A 19831-nucleotide genomic window follows, 5' to 3' on the forward strand; every position below is an offset into this window, starting at 1 on the left:
ATTATTTAATTCATTTAAAATATTTAATATATATATATATATATATATATATATTGGTCTTAAAAAGAAAAATGTACTAATGTAATAATACAAAATATTTTGTGTTCGAATCGAATTAAAATAAAAATATAACTATAACTATCTATCTATTCATTTTTATAATATAATAATAGTCAGTGTACAGATTAAAAACCCGTTATTATACTATTTATACTAGAAACATTAAAAAATTGTTTCTAAACAGATGATGGAAGAACTAAAAGAAAATTTTACTTTTAAATCGTTGAGTGAAGAAGAATTGTACAATCAGACAGACAATACAGATGAAAGTGAAAATGTATCCAGTAAATGTGTATTCGCAAGGTAGGTATATATCTGGATATATGTTAAATGAGTCAAACATAATATGTATTATACTTACCTACATTATGCATTATACATATATATATATACGTATAAATATATATATATATATATTGGTATGAAGTACCATTCATTAGTTTACAATGATTTTTGTATTTTCGGGAATCGTATATACCGTAATATATGCGTATATCATAATATAGTACCTCATTAGGTACTTTAGTAGGCTTATATTACATATAGTTCAATTTTTGGTAGTGTCTTTGAAACTCGACATATTTTTATACTTTTAAGCATCATATTTATTATGTATCTAGTAGTACTACATTATTGGGTACTTGTTACTTGTATTACTTAGAATCTACATATACATAATTACATTGTATATATTATGTAGTCTCTTTGTAACTTATAAAATATAATGTATCGTTAGTATAGGTATAACGTCTTACTTGTCAATATAAAAACATGTAATTAATAATTACAAGATCAAAAATCGAGTGGAATAAAAAATATATATTGTATAATAATAATAATTAGGCATAATTGTATAAATAGTTAATTTCTGAATAAGTTAATAAATAAAATCCTTTTAATAGGCCAATATGACAATAATAAATTTGGCTTCTTATTATTTTTGGTTTTTTCAAAGAGAGAAAAGCCAAATTTACAAAAATCGATAATCGTTTGTTTTTATTCAAGAACATTAACTTTTTTAGATGGTTAAAACCAGCAAGTGTAAATGAATTGAAATTCGTGTCCAAAGACGTTTTATTGATACATGTCGAAAAGACGTTAATATTTTATGACACGAATACGCAAAAAGAAGATATTCTCATAGTAGGCAGTAAATCAACTCCAGGGAGCGGTGGTGATAATAATCTATATTTAGAAGGTATTGGGTGTTTCGATTGCTGTGAAATAGATTTACTAGCCTTGGCTGAACATCCACCTATATCAAAGGTGGTTATATGTTTATATCCTGCTCTGAAAGTGTTGGCAACTCTTATTGGTAAGTATGGAATAAATAATATTTTAATACCTAATAATTGGCTGATGTGTTATGATTTTAAAATAAATATGATATAATACATAACACGAGCACAGTGTGAGACAACTAAATTAGATGGCCGCGTAGCAAAACCTCGTAAATCGATTTTATCAAATTATGTAGGAATGATTTTACAATAACTATTATATGAGTCTATCAATATTTATAATTTATATATTTCATCATTTTTTCTTCTTTTCTACTTTCTATGATATATTAATATCTTAATTACTTTATTTAATATACAATTTAATTACCCATGTGAAAAAAAATTATTTCTACTTATGAAGTTTTGCTACATAGATATCATAATTATTTAATAATTAAAAATGTGAATATATGTAACAATATTTCATTTATAAATAAAAAAAATCAAAGCTATTCCGACATCCGTAATATGTATATTATGCAAAATAGGAACATTAAACCAATTTGTATTTACATTTACATATTATATTGCAGTAGTCGTTATTTGGTTTCTAATATATTTCAAATACATTACAGGGAAATTTCGTCATTTTATAATCGCCATTTCACCAAATATTTTTGATGTGTTTTAATTTTTTTTTTTATTGTATATTAGAACGTCAGTCGATAATCACCCAAAACGTTGAAGCGATTTTTAAAATAATTTTTCAGCTATAACAAATTAATTAATTTAAATAATTGTATAAGATAATGTAGTCAGTTAGGTAATATGGATTTTGGTTTTTACAAATTGAAAAAAAATATATGTGTGTCTGATGTATAGTTGCTATATGTATAAATGACCCATTTTTACCCGTATTACACTATGATTTATTATGTCAACTTTTATGATTTTGAAAAAAAAAATATTTTTACAGTTTGAAAAGTATTTATACTTAAAAAAAATATTAAAGCTACTACGATGAAAAAAATATTTTTGACAAAGTATAGCTACACTTAGTTGTAGAAGAAAATGCTATAAACTAAATAAACGAATTTTTTTTTTTTACAAAAATTAACTGATGAAATTATTTTTATGGTTTTGATGGAGCAGTATATTGTATACAAGCTAAACAATATTTATGTTGAAGAGGATTTTAACGGATTTCAGATAGTAGCTGCTCTTCACCATACAAGTCTATACTGTTTCTGAGGTTGGAATATTTAATCGGCTTGCGTGATTACCCGGCATTCGATCTGATCGTGTGGGCGTGGAGAATTGGAGAAAAACTGTTGGTTGTCGACACCGGATTCATTCAGCCGAACCAATATCTAAAGTAAAAGCACGCTCCGTCTGCTTGGTGTGCCAAGTGCCGCGAGCATAATAAACAATATATATATATATATATATATATATACATATGATATATATACTACCCAAAACTGATTGGTTTTCTCTCGTATAATGATAATAATAATAATAACGATAGTGCGGCAATATTATCATAGAGTTTTGGTTTTTGGGATAACATATTACACTACAAATATAGAAAACATATTATTCACTTGAAATTATTGCAAACATATACTAAATTAATACAATTAAATACTTATATTTATTTTCCGTTCAAGCAAAAAATAAAATATGTTATAAAAATAAAAATATCAATACCAGTTAGGTACTATATTGTGTTCTTTTTGCTTTAAGATTAATGCACAGCTAAGTGATATATTTTTAGTCAGTGTATTTCTATAGAAAATATCTAATTTTGATTTTAATCATTCGTAAAAATATTATGGAATGATAGGGTTTCACACATTTATCTGCACAGCTCAAAAATTACTTATTTTTTATTACAGACAGTGTATTTATTTTTAAACACTACCTAATTTTAACCTATTTAGTATAACTATTATAATGTAGAAAATGATCTTATTTACGCCATACTACTGTCATAATACTTGTAGTATTGTGTTTTTGAATATTTGTGATATTGAACGCCTATACTTATATATATGGTTTCACGATGTTTGTAAAGGTAAATCATTCGTATTCAATAAAGTAATTAAGAGCAAAAAAATATATTTTATCAAATTTTGAATTTTGAATATGTATAATATGGATTGTATATACTCGTAATATAGTTTAACATAACTATTTTTAAATATTAGTTTTTTTCGGCATTTGAAAACTTGTAACAAAAAATATGTATGCAATGAATAATACATGATACAAGATGCAAACGTATGAAATGATGCACAAACACTTTCTAGTTTTTATTTCGTCGTACAATTTGTATACCGCTATGGAAATATTATTTTCACAATAAAAAAAAATAAGTTTACATACTCAATAATATGGTATTGGATTGTTGATAAAAAAGATATTATAAAATTTGCTATATTAATCTGTATGGTTTTACTTGTATGATATTATAGTACCTTTTGGAAATTTATCTGAAGTACAAACAAATACTATACATTAAATGTTGTATGTAAATTTGTATTTTATTTGGAGCGTTCATTAAATAATTATTAAAAAAAAAATGTTCTTTACAAAATATGTAAAGCTCTAATTCTGATCAGTGTAATTATTATCGTTATTACTTATTTTATTACCAAGGTACTATTTTCCAAATAATAAAAACAAAATACTAAAGAGTTAGATTATAGTTAGAGTATTAAAGCTTAAGTTGTTTAACAGATAATTTAATTTCACATAAACAGTAAATAATAAAGTAATGTTAATTTAAATAATATATGCATGTACAACTATACATTAATTTTGTATCGCAAATGCAATTGTCATTTGGAAACTTGATCTAAATTAAAATAATAAGTATCAATTCGTTAAAACCTTTTGAGATTTAGAAATTTTTCTTAACTTATAATACATCGATTTTAAGAATTAGGACCAAAATGGTTATACTTATTATCTATTTAAATCATTGATCAAAAGTTCTGTTTGCATAAATATATCCTTTTTTTAATTTTTATGTTTTTATATGTATATAATATTTAGTCGGGTGATACTACCGAATATCTTCTTACTATTTATATAATTTTCAGTTATTTTAAACTGTTATAAAAATTACTTATTGTACAAACATTAAACATGTATGGATTATAATTACGCTTTTTAATAAAAAAGTTGTTTGTTAACTAATTCATGATTCCATTCGCGTAATATTTTAAAGCTTTTAAACTTATGTAGTACAGACCCTACCATTATTAAACGCGTACGCGTTTATCTAAACGTGTTTTAATCGTTTATATTGTTATATCGTTATAATAAGTTATATATTAAATAAAATGTTTTCGACAATTTTTAATTTAGTATGTCCTAATTTATAAACATCCATTATAATAATATCCACGATTATAATATGTATAACTCAATACACTGATGAATTATGTTATTTGATAAAATATAGATTTAAAATACACGACATTAGGAATTTGAATAACATATATTTTGTATTAAGTTAGTTATGAAAGCGTAAATTTACACGCACATTGGGACACCCCCAAAAAAAATAAATAAAAATGTATCAATCGAGTATATTACTGGTCCTCTCCCCAACTCGACAAATTTCTGGGTAAGTGTACGTGAAGTATACCTATATATTTTATGTATATGAATCTATTTTGAAATCGAGTCATCTATACGCGCGTAATAGAATACAATATAATATATATAATAATATATTTATATGTCATATTACACGCAGTTTGTCAGCGATCAATGCCGCGGCGGGCCGAAACGACGTGTACCTGAGCCAGACCGAGCACGACGTTGGGTGTAAGCTCCAGTTGTGGACGTTGTTCGTGAGCTGTAAGACAGTGTACGCGGAGAGGACTCGGGTGGAGGTGCCCCCAGACGCCTTGCCATCGGGTTGTTGGACACCGTACGGATGGTACGTGTTCTGCGACTCGTTGGCGAACGTCTACCGAGTGCAGCCTGGCGCACCGGAACCGGAAACGGTCGTGGCGACGACGGCAGATCCGATCTCGGCGAAACACGGAAACGGCGGCGGTCCGGGCGCGTTGGTGTGCCCCAGCAAACAGGGTTTCGTTTTGTACGCGGTCAACCAAGACAACCGTCTAACGGTGATTATTATTATTATTGAGATGGTTATTTCTATGAATGTACGCATGGTATAATGCGTGTGACACGTGTAAAAAGAGAGCTTTGCGACTTGTGATAGTCATATTTATAATTTTCTAATGACTGAGACGTTTTTATTGTTGTAGCTCAATTGTGGCCGACGGCCGTACAAGAGATGTGGACAACCATATTATATTTTGAGATGTGTGAGATAGTAATCGAAACGAAAAAATAAATAACCCGATCTTGTCACAACACGTCGATATTATATATTTATATGTATACAAAACTGCTATAGAACTTTATAAATGATATATTATACGCTAACAGCTGTCATTTATCATAACGGTGGTGGTGAAAATACAGTATTTATGTCTATAAGTCTACATTATAAAATCTGAGATAATAACTAGTGAAATAGAGGAGTTTTAATATACTATAGCTATTTAAATTATTTTTTCTATATTAAAGGCTGGGCTGTGGGAGAATCGAAAAACAATATGATGTCTTCAACTTATTATTACTATTCATTTATTTAACTAGTAACAAATAAAGTTAAACGGTTTTGTAATCCGCCCTAAATGTCGGTTTCTAAAAACTGGAGTAAATAATGTATCGAATTGAGTAATCTATGTAAACGATTTCATTCAAAATTAATTATTATTTATTTATGTATTAGGATTTTCATATGTTTAATAACAAAATATAATTACCTCAATACACATTACAATATGAAACAATAAATTTAATGATAAATACAATTGAATTTAAAATATAAAAGAACCAAATAACTAGGCAATAAAAAAATATTACATTTTGAGTTCGTAAAAATAATAACTAATAAAAGCCCATTAATTACCAACCAGCTGCAGTATTTAATTAATTATATTTTATTGGCATAGGTATTATAGGTATACCACCGTGAATATTAGGTAATTTATTACCATTATAACAATAAATAATACGTGTTATTGTAAAAACGTAGATGTTCTTGTTACCTATAAATAAAATTAATGTAATTATTTACAAATATATATTATAATTTGTTTGTTTTATATTTAAGCTAATTGATAACTTTAATTTTGATATTTTATAAGCTTATTAGTTATTATTGTCGTGACACAATTAAATTGCGAGTTATGCAAATATAGCAAATAGGCTCAGATGCTTATTTAGCTACTTTGGTCCGAAATCAGATATATCCGTTCCCGTGACGAGAAATTCAAAAAATTACATCATTGAAACAAAAACAGTCAATCTGAAAAAAACTTATAATAATAAAATATGTAATATTATATGCCGTAATATATCATTAAAAAACCTTACGATATTTTCTAAAGATTTAATAACTAAATTGCGTGCTTCAATAATGATGAAAGATTTTTAACCATCTATATACTATTTACGTATATTATAAATATATTGTATTATGATATTATTGTTAAACATATACGAGTATTATGATATATGTCGAGTTGCAAGGACTGACCTCTTGGGGAATTTTGTATATTTTTTTGTATAATAATATTACTGTTGCCGAATTGCGTTTTTTGTTAATTTATATTATATTCAATATAATGTGTATAATATATTAGAATACTAGCTGATTCTGCACAGCTGCCCGTAACAAATTAAATGCCGCAGATTTATTTCTTTTTAAACTCCGTTAAATGTAATCTGCACAGATTTTTAATATAGTTATTTGGGTTGCTTTGATCAAGTATAAAACACAAATCAAAAATTACGTATTTTTGATGAGCCAACAAATATCTGGTGCGATTTTTGTTTTAAAATTTAAAAATTTGGCTCACACACACACACACAACTTTGTGTACAAATAATCGAAAATATAAAAATAAAAGATTATTTTTACAGCAGCGTATACTGCAAATATGTTATTGGGGTATGTGTATAATGTGACAACCCTCACTGACCGTATACTATCACTAAAATTACTTTATTTTATAATTATATTATTCATATAATATGAGAAATTCATATTAAAACACCATTAATTATTATATTATAAATTAAAGTGATGAGTTAATTTAAATATTGCGTTGAACTTAAAAATAGGTATTCCAAATTTATAGTGGATTATTGGAAATATATCAGTGATTATGCGCGCAGTTTATACAAAGCAGCACTTTTATATTATGCACATTATTTTCCAATATATAATTACACTCGTCACTCAATATAGGTATGCCTCAGTGATTATAATATAATCATTGCACAAAATCTACCTTAAAAAAATCTATTATATATTGTATACAACCCCACAGTGCTTCAAGGACACCAGGGGCATTTTTACAAAAATATGGACAATAGTCGTTGATTACATATTGCAGTGTATGACAGCTGTAAAAAATGACGTTTACGGATGGTCGGACGAGGTATAAAACATAATTAAGTACATAATATTATGATATAATATCATACGCACCTAAACAGTATTGGATAAGTCAATAAACATTTATTTTTAATCCTGCAGGGAACTCTGTTACGACTAACACAGAAAAAACAACAAATATTGAAAGTGTACGGATTAAAAATCAAGTATTTTACTTTTATCAAACCAACGGACGAAATGGTGGCCACCATAAACCATGCAAACACTTTGCAAGTGTGGGATGCTTCGACTGGAGAATTTGTGAACATTTTTAATATCCATTAAAGTAGGGTAGCATTCTATTATTGTCTTTTGTTGTTTTACAGAAAAGCAAGATGAAACTAAATGGAACTGCAACGGATTTGTGTAGTAATCCATTTTACCACTATATTGCCATTACGTTTAAAAACGGTAAAATGGAATTGCTAAGAACTGTTCCCAAAGTAAACAAAATAGAGTGCATTGCAAAAATAGTACTATGTGATGAAGACTTATCTTCGATAAAATTTTTCTCTGACGGAAACATTTGTAATGTCACTAGTTTTCCCACAGGTCGCTTCTATTATATAAGTGTGAGTAAATATAAATAAATTTGATATTATCGTTTTATATACCTAATGTCATTTAATTATTTTATTGAAAATTAATTCTTATTAAAAACGTATGATATAAAATTTTAAACTATTAATTAACACTGTCTTTATGTGCATTAAATGATGTTATGGAATAATAATAAAATAATTTAATATTTTAATATTTAATTGTAAAATTAAAATATCTATTAGATTACATTAGGACAGAAATGTGCAGTTTTAAGAAAACATCAGTTGGGAAAACATGTAATTGACATTGATATAGTCGATAATAAAAAATCATCGTTTTTGACAGTTTTATATTCAGATCTGAACAACGATGAAAATGCAGGGAATAATATTTTAATATATGATATATTTTTTAATATAGTTTTTAAATTAAATGATATACAAAATTATTATACGTCAGTATTTAAATGGAGTTCATATAGTATTCCTGGTGCACTAAACATTGCTTTTACTGTCTTGCATTCTAAAAGTATTCACTTGATGACTATAGATATCGTAAAGGTATATGATTCAATATTTACTTAACCTTTTTATTATTTATTATGATATTATGTTAACGTTTAAGGAAAACATGTTGAACTTACAAACTATACCATTAGACCATCAATTAAAATGTATTAAGGCATATACGAACGGAAATCATTCTATTACATTTAGTCCGGATGGTTCATATAATATTTATGAATTTGACGATGATGGTCAGTGGAAAAAAATGATTATGGTAAACTGTAGTCATTGGCAAAGTGGAGGATTGATTGCTGCTCAAATCGATGACAATGCTAATAACATACTAACACTAAGTTATCAAGGAAACTTTATTTCTACAAGTTTTAAGTAAATTGTACAATAGAAACTATTTAAATAAAATATTTTGACTAAAATAATATTTCTTATTTACAAATTTTAGAGGCACATTAAATCGTAAAAGAAGGATTGATAATTCAAATTTTCTAATTATTGAGGATAATTCTGAAACAAAAGGAATCGGTTTTGAGGATAGGCCAGAATGTTAGTTTATTATTGTTAGCTCTTATATAATAAAGAAACATCATAATTTATTGACTGAACTTCACTATTTTTCAGCTCCAAAACGAATGACATGGGAAATGATAAACCAACAAAATAAATTAAATGAAACTATAGTGGCTTATAGTAATCAAAAACAACAAATTATACAAAATTTTGAAAAAATAAAAATAGAAGTAATAATAACAAAAAATAATTTATTAAAATAATAATAAATACAAATTATAATAGAATAAAATAATCATAATATTTAATTTAATTTTATAATGTACCTATTCAATGGTTTATTTATGTATTTTGAATTTTAGCTTCAACATTTGTTAGAAACTAATGTCAATGGACCTGAAGATATAAAAATAAATATAGAAGAATTCGATTTAAATGTAGATTATAGACTAAATTTCAGAGAAAAGTGTAAACTTGAACGTAAAGAGTACGAAGTTAAAATTCTTAGTGACATAAACAAGTTTAAAATGGAAACTGAAAATATTATTAAGGAAAAATGGGAAACACTTTTTATTAAACCAAAATCTATATATGTACGTATGAGGTATTAAAATCATAAAAAAAACTAATTTTAAATTTAATTTTAGTGTTTAAAAAATATATATAAAGTAGACAACTATCCAATAAGCATAATAGACCAAGACATTATCAAAAAAGCAAATAAAATCATTGAAAAAAGAATATTAATCGGAGATATGTCAGAACAAATATTTACCGTAGAAGATACATTTTCCAAGTAAGAAGTACCTATAAATACATTTTATGCGAATTTTAAAAACATTTTTTTCTAGAAATGATTTTGAGATATTGGACGTTGAATCGAATTTATTGGAATCCGATGACAAACTAAGTAATGATTTATCAATGACGGGTTCAATCAGTTATGAGTTTATAGAAACTATCGGCACTCTAAATTCTCAGTACAATTATCATAAATTAGAAATGGCTGAAGATGAAATAATTTTACTTAAAGTATGTAAACAATAAAAGTATTTATGTATATTGAAAAATTGTTTTGACCTACTTGTTCATTTTTATTTAATAACCTGTTTTACTTATTTACTATTATATACTTTTATTAGCTTATGGTTAACAAATTAAAGCACAAATTCAATAAACTATTTGATGATTTATTAACGGAAAAACAACAGCAACTGGATAATTTGAAAGAATATAATGAAAGATTACGTGTAATTGAAACTGAGTTGAGATTGGCATGCAAAAGTATTAAAACTAAACAGACTAGTAAAATATTGAATATACAGTTGTGATTTCTATTCATTTTGTTTAGTTGAACCTACCGAACCGTTACCTATAGATTATGAATGGAATAAATATGAAAAAATCGAAGAACTTTTACACGTCAATGACAATGAAGTTCCTGTAGAACTGTATCGTAATAATATATTATCTAGTAAAGAAATGTCGAAAGATGTGAATTCAAGCACAGAAAAAATAAACAATGAATCAGTAAATCTTAACAACTATAGACAGCGAGCACTGGTTTTTATGATGGATGGTGTACTGGAGAAAAGGTGGGAAGATGAATTGAAAAAAGACGTGCCAAAACCGCAATGCATAATGGTGTGTGAGGGTATATTTTAAAATTTATTTGGGTTTGGAGTGACAATCGCTTCGGTGACACTTTTTATATTTACAAACTAGTTTGCGTACATTTATAATTACCAACTCCGAACTAGTATTTAATATATATATATATATTTTATAAAAGACATTTCTAATCTATACACTTTATAGTAGGTAATAGGTATATAGTAATACTGTGCCGTGTCTAATGGGGGGCAAAGGGGGAAATTGCCACCGGCGTCTTTAACTCTTAATCCGGCGCTGTATAGTATACACAATTTAATACAATATGCAAATACGTTGACAATTAGTGTACTAGACTTGGAAAACGTAAGGGAATCCATTGAGACTACTTCCATTAATATAGTACAACTATTTTAAATATAATGCAATATATGATTACAATTTAATTATTATACTCGTAATGATAAAAAATTATTAATTTCTGATCAATAGAAATTAATTTTTAGTACGCACGTATATATTAAATATTGAATTTCTTTACAATTAATTATTTAAATCTTTTCTAAGTTATTATTAATTTTTACAACTTATTGAAATTTAATAAAACAATTTTTTTTTGTTTTATTTCATTATAGAACATATCAACATAATTAAAATTTATTTTCACTATAAAAATTGAAATTTATATAGGGGGTGGTGTTACAATTTTGTAGGATAATGCTGCATTTGTCACTGATTTATTTTGTTAACAGTTAAACAAAAATTCTGAGGATTTTACGAAAGATGATTTAAAGGCTATAGATGAATACAAAAAATTAACTTTGACTTTGAACGACGAAAGAATAAAATACAAAAACATTCTCGAAGAAGAAAAGATAAAAATTCATCATCACATTGCACAGATTATAAAAAAATTTGACCATAATGTATTTATGCTGTTTCAATTAAAGTTGAAGTACAATTCAGCCATCGATCAAGAAATTTTGAAAATGCTTAGGCTTTCAAAAATGTTAAGTGACAGTGATCAACGAAAACATCAAATTAAACAACACAAGTAGGTATTTAAATTTGTTTTATTGTTTTAAAAATATTTTATCAAATTTTTAAATTTTCAAATTGACGTTTAAAGTGAAAAAATTTTGGAATTAAGAGAAACTATTACGGGGATTGAACAAGTTATTACGGAAACAAATAAAAAAATAGCAAAATCTGAACCAAATTCTTTGCTTAATACTATAGAAACGTTGAATCACAAAAACAACATTTTTAATAAACGTTTTAAATCTGAGTTTCCATCCAAACTCATTTATGAACAAGCATTAATAGCATACAAGTAAAATAAAGTGAAATATAAGCTATTTTAAAATATTTTAAAATTAATTTTAACTTGTAGCCGGAGACCTAAAATACAAGGTAATACAAACTATTCGTCAATACTCGGTTACCAATTTGTCAACACTATATTGGACCCAACTGACGATAAACTTCAACTTTTGACCTCGGAGTTTGTTAAATACTTAGATACACTTAGAGTATACGACGATTATAAATATGTAGATGATTATAAGCTGAATATGGACAAAGAAACTTGGCATAAAGTTTGCAATTTTAGACGTATGAAAATTGAATCAGAATTTAAGATCAGTACTTATCAAAAAGACGTAACAGATAAGGATAACTTGTTGGATAGCTTAAAGCGCAATAAAGAAGACAAGGAAGCAATGATTGAAAAATTAAAAATGTCCATCATCAAATTGGAAAATCAAGATTTGTGTTATGAGGATAATCCTGAGGTAAAAATAGTAGGTACTTATAGTGGTGAATCTAAAACAAAGATGTATTCGTTTTTAATTTAAACTCTAGATTCAATTAGTAATGAAACAGGGGAACATTGAAATTGTATTAACAGGACATTTCAGTGATTTCGAAAACACTACACTTATTTCTAAAAATTCTATTGATGAAGTGAATGCCGAAATAAAAGTAAACGATTTTGAATATATTATTTATATAAATTATATTATATGACATTTATAAAACGTAATATATTTTTTAAATTATTAATTTTATTACTACCTATAAGATTTAACTTTTCTTTTGTTCTATACTCATCTATAATAACTAAATAATATTAATTTTTCCAAATAAAATATGTTAATATACAGACATAATACAAAATATTAATTATTATAAAATCTAAAATTTTTAGAAAATGGGCTATACTAAAATTGATGCTTTATCTAATTTACTGAAGTTCAAACGTAAATGTCGATTTTTAAAATGGGAACACGATATTCTCAAAAAACACAAAATTCCATTGTATAAATTTCGTTTTGATCTTATAACATCAATGAAAATAACCGAAAATGTGCTAAACTATTTGAAGTTTAAGATGAAAGGAATAAATAATGCAGAACAAGCTGAACAAAACGTGGACAAAGAGCTAGCAGCAATTAAATTTGTAAGATATTTATGATACGATTTCAATAGATTTACATATTTTATAATAATTAATAAATATGTACACTATGCATGTTGTAGGTGTTAAGTAGTATTAATGTAATATGAATAATATAAATCAAACGTAATAATATTTAGGTACCTACACACTGAGTATTTTATTGTGAACAAGGTAAAATTTAATTTCAATGATCATAATAAATACATAATGTGTACTAATGATAGAATTCAAATCAATTGTAATACATAATACTAAGTAGTTAGTCAAAAAACAAATATATTGTATTTATTATATAGTATTATAAGAAAAGGTGAAATTCAACAATATATATGAAAAAATTTACTGTTTTTTAGACTTATACAAAACAGAAAGAAAAGTTAAATGAAAAATTAAATGAAATGTTCAAAACAGTAAGAGATACTAAAAATAAAAATAAAAAGGCCGATGAAGATATTGACCAAATGACGCGTGAATTAACTGAGTTAAAGTGCCTCATCGATTACGGTTTAAACGATAAGCTGATACGTCACAGTAGTGAAAAGTAAATAGACTGCATTTTTTACTACACCATAATTAATATAAAATCATTAAATTAATAGTTAAGATTAAATATAGTTAAATCCAAATACCCAACAAATATTTAATTATACATATAAGTATATAAAAATTCGAATTTTCAAATCTAAATAATATAGCCCTCAAAATAGTAATAGTGACATTAATATTAGGTAATGTACATAACCTATTATGTTTTGTTTTAGGATGAAAAATATAATGAAATTTACACAAATCAATACCAAAGTACTAGAATTGCACAAAGAAATTGAAGCATTACAGATAGAATTGGAATTACTGCTCCTCAAAACTTTTCCAACTCTGTATACTAATTTTTCAAAAAACACAAGAATAAGCAAATAATATAATTTTATAAGCCCAAATATTATGGTAAAATTTAAAATTATATATTTATTATATAATAATATTATTATATCATAATATTTATTATTATATATATATTTTAAAATAAATACAGAATAAATTAAAGATTAACCTTTTAAAAGTTAATAGGTACAAAAAATAGTATAAATACGTACATCTTAACACTTAAAATATTATATAATATTAATCAGGTTTAGATAGTAAAAATCAGAAGATTATCGTATATAGGTATAATCGTTCAACTTGGCGCAAGATAATGTTATAATACTTTAATGAACTTAAGAAATTATAAAAATACGATCACGTGAGATAAATGAGAAAAATATTTCAGTTTATAAAAGTACATGAATTTCTACTTTATTCTTTCAGTGAATTTATGTGGATTTAGGTAGGTACAATATCTTATTAATACTAATTATCCATTACTAGTTACTTTACATATTACATATTAAATTTAGTAGGTAACTATATTCGATTACATTTTTGAAATTTCATAACATCTACAAAATGCTTTACCTTTTTTTCAATATAATTTTTGCGTGAATCAAAAACTATTTTCCCGAAAACACAAATCAGAAAATGTATGTTATACGATTTTCAAAATTTAAATATATATTTTTACTTATTAGTTATATTAGCATACAAAGTTATTTTTTCTAATATAACTTAAGCCCACGTGATGCGCTTTTCAATAAAATGTAGAATTTTTGAAATGAATAAAAATATAAATAAAATGTCTATATCATACTAATAATGCTTGTCAACCCTTATCAACAGACACTAAAAAACGGAGTTATTTCAAGATATATGAGACTCCTTGTCACTAATCATCTTGTCTAAACTTCAAAACAATAATTATAAAAAATTAAATAATATTTTTATTCTATACCGTAAAAACGGATTTGTAGTCTTTTCCTTTAAATATAATATTTTAAAAACTATAAGCACACTTGTGTTTTTCTACAAGCATTAAAAAAAAAAAATTAAAAATACAAAGTCTATGGTGCTCACGTTTCAATAAACTACCAGACCAATGTAATATCAAGTATTAAAAAACACCGACATGATATTCATAAAAGCACTTGAACCCAACGCGAGTTCAGTATAATATGCGACAACTCAATTGCCATGCAGACCCAAAGGTTATATAGGTACTAACCAATGCAGACATGCAATATAATAATTTATGTTGAATGACGAAATTAAAACTTTTATAATATACTTACTAGAATAATTATAACGAAATAACATCGTTAAATGAAGTATTAATAATAGGTAGGTACTATAACTATCGTTAAAAATTAAAAAAAAACCTTTTTAATATTATAATTGAAATATTGAATATTATATTATAAATCACTACATACATTTTTATTTAAAAGAACAAAAAATCAAATAATATATTTTAAAGCAGTGATGATTGTATAAAGCGACCATAAATAAATAGTTTTTACTTTATTTAAATTAACAGAATGAATATTTTCGACGTGTTATTGTATTATTTAAGGATATTGTAAGACACAGTGACCCATTCTATATAATAAAATAGGTATCCATTTTTTTAAATTTTATTATATTAATAAAACAAATAACATTTATTCGAGGTTTTTATTCTCTTATTTTCTTTTCAGATTGTAAAACGCAATAATCCATCATGTAACTTTTTGCTACCAGAATGTTTGATCTATGCACATATTTAAATTCCACTTAGTTAACGCATTCGTTTGCACACTTTGTTTTTGATTTGTTTATTTTGCGTATTCAAATAAGTACTAACGCTTAAAATGGTACCAAGTCGGTGCCACATAAATTACCGAAACAGTGAACACATTAGACATGATAAATGATAGTAATATTGTGACTTTTGAAACAGTTGTATTCACTATACAATATTATAAACATATTCATGTTTATTTCTGAAAATAATTGTTATACTGACGTACTGTAATATTATAAGTAGGTATTTCGATTCTTATTGGGTATTCATCTTACATGATTCAGATTCCAGGAATATAAAATTTGTAACAAAATACGTTGCCATAAACTAAGTCCACTTAGGGGAAATCGGCAAGTATGAATAATGTAAAACACTACGTATGCCATAATTTTCCAAATAGTTTAATAGCCCTACATAAGAAAAATATTAGTGTAAGTGGTTTATTACAGAATTATTGATAGGTACAACTATTTATTTATTTTTATTTCATTTTTAAGGCATCAATTGCGTGGTTATTAGCTGTTATTACATTATTTACATTGAAAATGGGTATCATTACATTATGTGTCGGCGGCTCGTGATATTAAAAATAGGTGGCACACAAAATAATAATTAACAAGCATTGACTATGATATAACACGTTTTTACTGTTTTAAATTAATATATCTTATTAATATGTAAATCATTTAATTATATTACTATATTATTATTTAATAATTACATTAATAACCTAATTATAATTTTAAAAAAAAGGTTGGAAAATCTCAAAATTAACGTAGACAACGTGTATTTTAGAAATCGGTTCGCAATTTAAACTGCGCATCAAGTTGCATTGTATTTTGCGTCCCTCACTCATTATTATCAACCATACGTATTTTATACTGTGTGCAGTTCTGTCAAAGCGTTGCGCACCAACTGATGTGTACATATTATATAACTATTTTACTTTAGGAGCAATAATATGGTCAAGACATATAGTAATACTTTACCAAAAAATATTTTTGAATAATTTTTTTTTTAGCACCCCAATAATTTTAATGAACAGTTTATAACGATTAATTTCTAAAAAAAATAAAAATATTATTTTGATAAAATGGCATGTGGTGCGCTTGCATTTGTGCATCTACGTACGAGCCGCCACTTATATTGCATTAAATTATATTAAATTACTATTATACATACTGTACATTGTTTTCTTATAGGTAATATTATTAAATTAGATAAACAAGCTCAGTTTTGTTGATAAAATTCATTACTCGGGAATGCATGGAAGTATCTCATTTAGGGTATTCGGTTGTTCCTGTTTGATGCGTACTTTATTGAACTGGTGGCATTCTAGGAGTATGTACCATAATGAGTGTTCCGCGAGTAGGCTATGGAGATTGAGTCTTCTTTTGCCACGAGGTGGCTGTGTGTCTAGTTGGTGTGGCCTATTTGGAGGTGGTAAAAAATAAACTTGTCTTTTTTGGACATCTCGTATAGTTTGGGCAATGGTAATATTATTTGCTTGATTTCTCTTGTCATTGCTGAAATTTGTCCAGAAGTCTTACTATTTATCCAGATAATTGTATTTCTAAAGTCTTGGTTTGATATGTGGAGACACATTTCAAAGACAGAGGTAACTGTAATCTGTAATTTTTTTAGATTTAAGTCAGCTTTTTTGTTCCCTATTATACCGATATGTTCTAGGATCCATGCAAAAGAAATATTATTTTTACGGTCATGAAGTTCATTGATTATTATTTAATAGATAATAATTGGTTGTGCTATGTTTAAATTATAAATGCTGATTAGAGTGCTTAAAGAATCTGACATTATTAGGTGTAATGTATACTTTAGATTGCCATAAGGCTTCTGCGGTAAAAATACTACATAATATATTATTGGTTTGTAATTGTATATTTTTAACATCAGATATCACGGCTAACCCGGTCTTCTGTTCGATTTTCGACGCGTCAGTATATATTATGTGTTCGCGTTCCAAGTACGATGCAGTAGTTCGTAATGAAGGCTTTAATATATGTTTTTATTGTGGTACGATAGACTTAAGTCTACTTTATCTTTATTAAATCGCCAAGGAAGTACATTTATTTCAGTACATTGTATTATTGATTGAAGTTTCGTTTTTTATTATAAATTCTTGGAGTCTTTCTTATTATGGCGTAAGATGATGAGATATACTTGCCAGCTTTACTGGAAGTTTTTTTTTTATGATTATATTGTACACAGGATTTTCTTCCTGTTTGGATTTAGCTATTTTTATCATATATTTGATTTCGAGTATTTTTCTCCGCAATGAGAGAGGTGGTTCACTACCTATACAAAGTATACTTGCGGCTAGACTACTTTTAAATGTACCTACTAATAAATGGATAGCGCAATTTTAAATTATATTAAAGTTATTTAATATTTTTATTGTTCCATGATTAGCCACTTAATAAACTATGATACAATTGTTATTAATCTTAAAAGCAGATTTTCAACTGAAAGCTTATTATAAGCCACTTCTTAAAGATTATTTTCACAAAATTAATTTTAAAAATAGTGAATATTTTACATAGTAATATCAAGTTAATTTTAAAAACTTATGAATATATTTAAATTAAAATCTCTATGAGTATGTCTTAAAATAGTCCCTTCAATTGCTCTATCTTATTTATGTTACGTGGGGCGTTACCGCAAATATACATTATATTGTTTTTATACAAAATTATGATACTAAATAATGATAAATATTATCTTGCATTATCTGAATATATAAATATGAAATGAAAATCTTAAGTTAAAAAACCTCTGAGTTATCTACTAATTAAAATAAACGTCTAAATTGTATAAATTGTATACCTATAAATATACAAATATCATCTATACACCAAATCAGAAAACCAAAATTAGTTTTTATCCTTATGCTAAATGTTCGCATTGTTAGCATTATAAGAAAACTTAACACGGCTGCATTTTGTACTGGTAACAAAGTGCATGGAAACAGCTTGTACATATTTTATTAATGTTGAGTATTACATCGTAAAAAAATTTAATCATAAATTTACAGATCAACTATAAATATCCATTTTATTTAAGACATGGACAATAGAAAATTAAAAGGGATACTAGGTGTCCACAATTAATGATTGATGCAAATTTTAAGTATTAGTATGTTCAATTATGCTCATATTATTATTATAATTATATGAATCATGGTTTTATCTGTAATATGCTTATAACTAAGCCGGTATTTTGTACTTGGTTTGTCAGATTTTAATCTTTTTCTATAATTACCAAATCGTCTTTGTCTTCTATGGTGTCATGCTGGATGGAACTTTGGACGACTGAGTTATTATTTGTTTTTTCCATTTGAACAAATTTAATATGGAATTTCTTATGACATACTATGCCACATGAACAGTGGTAAAGTTGTTTAAACGATTTTATTTTTCTACAATAAACACATTTTTTCAGCCAAACAAAATTAATTTTTTTGCTGAATATGTGCCTTGCATCTATTTTGAACAATTATATTATTAACGTAAACGTAAATAATTCTAATTCTAAGTAAACTGAGTCAAAGGATAATATCGAAATAATAGTTTAAGAAAAAAATATTAATTGAATGATTGAATAACACGTGGGTTGTCAATTGTTTTACGCAAATAACGTAACTAATTATTCTTAATTCAGCCAGACAACATTTTTTTTTTTAATTATATA

At 26.0% G+C, this 19831-nt stretch overlaps 2 protein-coding genes across 2 annotated transcripts; both read left to right on the forward strand.

Moving 5' to 3' along the window:
* Positions 1-247: 247 nt before the first annotated feature.
* On the forward strand, positions 248-8411 carry LOC113550420. The gene is made up of 7 exons (XM_026952230.1): positions 248-363; positions 1083-1375; positions 2493-2658; positions 5053-5431; positions 7715-7825; positions 7924-8082; positions 8148-8411. The coding sequence occupies exons 1-7, from the start codon at positions 248-250 to the stop codon at positions 8409-8411; spliced, it is 1488 nt and encodes a 495-aa protein (XP_026808031.1).
* Positions 8412-8834: 423 nt separating this feature from the next.
* On the forward strand, positions 8835-14385 carry LOC113549543 (cilia- and flagella-associated protein 43-like). Its single transcript, XM_026950896.1, has 16 exons — positions 8835-8924; positions 8989-9257; positions 9331-9431; positions 9507-9625; positions 9758-9988; positions 10043-10191; positions 10247-10427; positions 10538-10679; positions 10747-11039; positions 11759-12060; positions 12136-12339; positions 12400-12799; positions 12870-12989; positions 13216-13467; positions 13821-14008; positions 14229-14385. Exons 1-16 carry the CDS (start codon positions 8904-8906, stop codon positions 14383-14385), a joined length of 3129 nt encoding a protein of 1042 aa, XP_026806697.1. The 5' UTR covers positions 8835-8903.
* The last annotated feature ends 5446 nt before the right edge of the window (positions 14386-19831 follow it).

The sequence above is a fragment of the Rhopalosiphum maidis genome, chromosome 1 (assembly GCF_003676215.2).
Source record: "Rhopalosiphum maidis isolate BTI-1 chromosome 1, ASM367621v3, whole genome shotgun sequence".
Classification (NCBI taxonomy): domain Eukaryota; kingdom Metazoa; phylum Arthropoda; class Insecta; order Hemiptera; family Aphididae; genus Rhopalosiphum; species Rhopalosiphum maidis.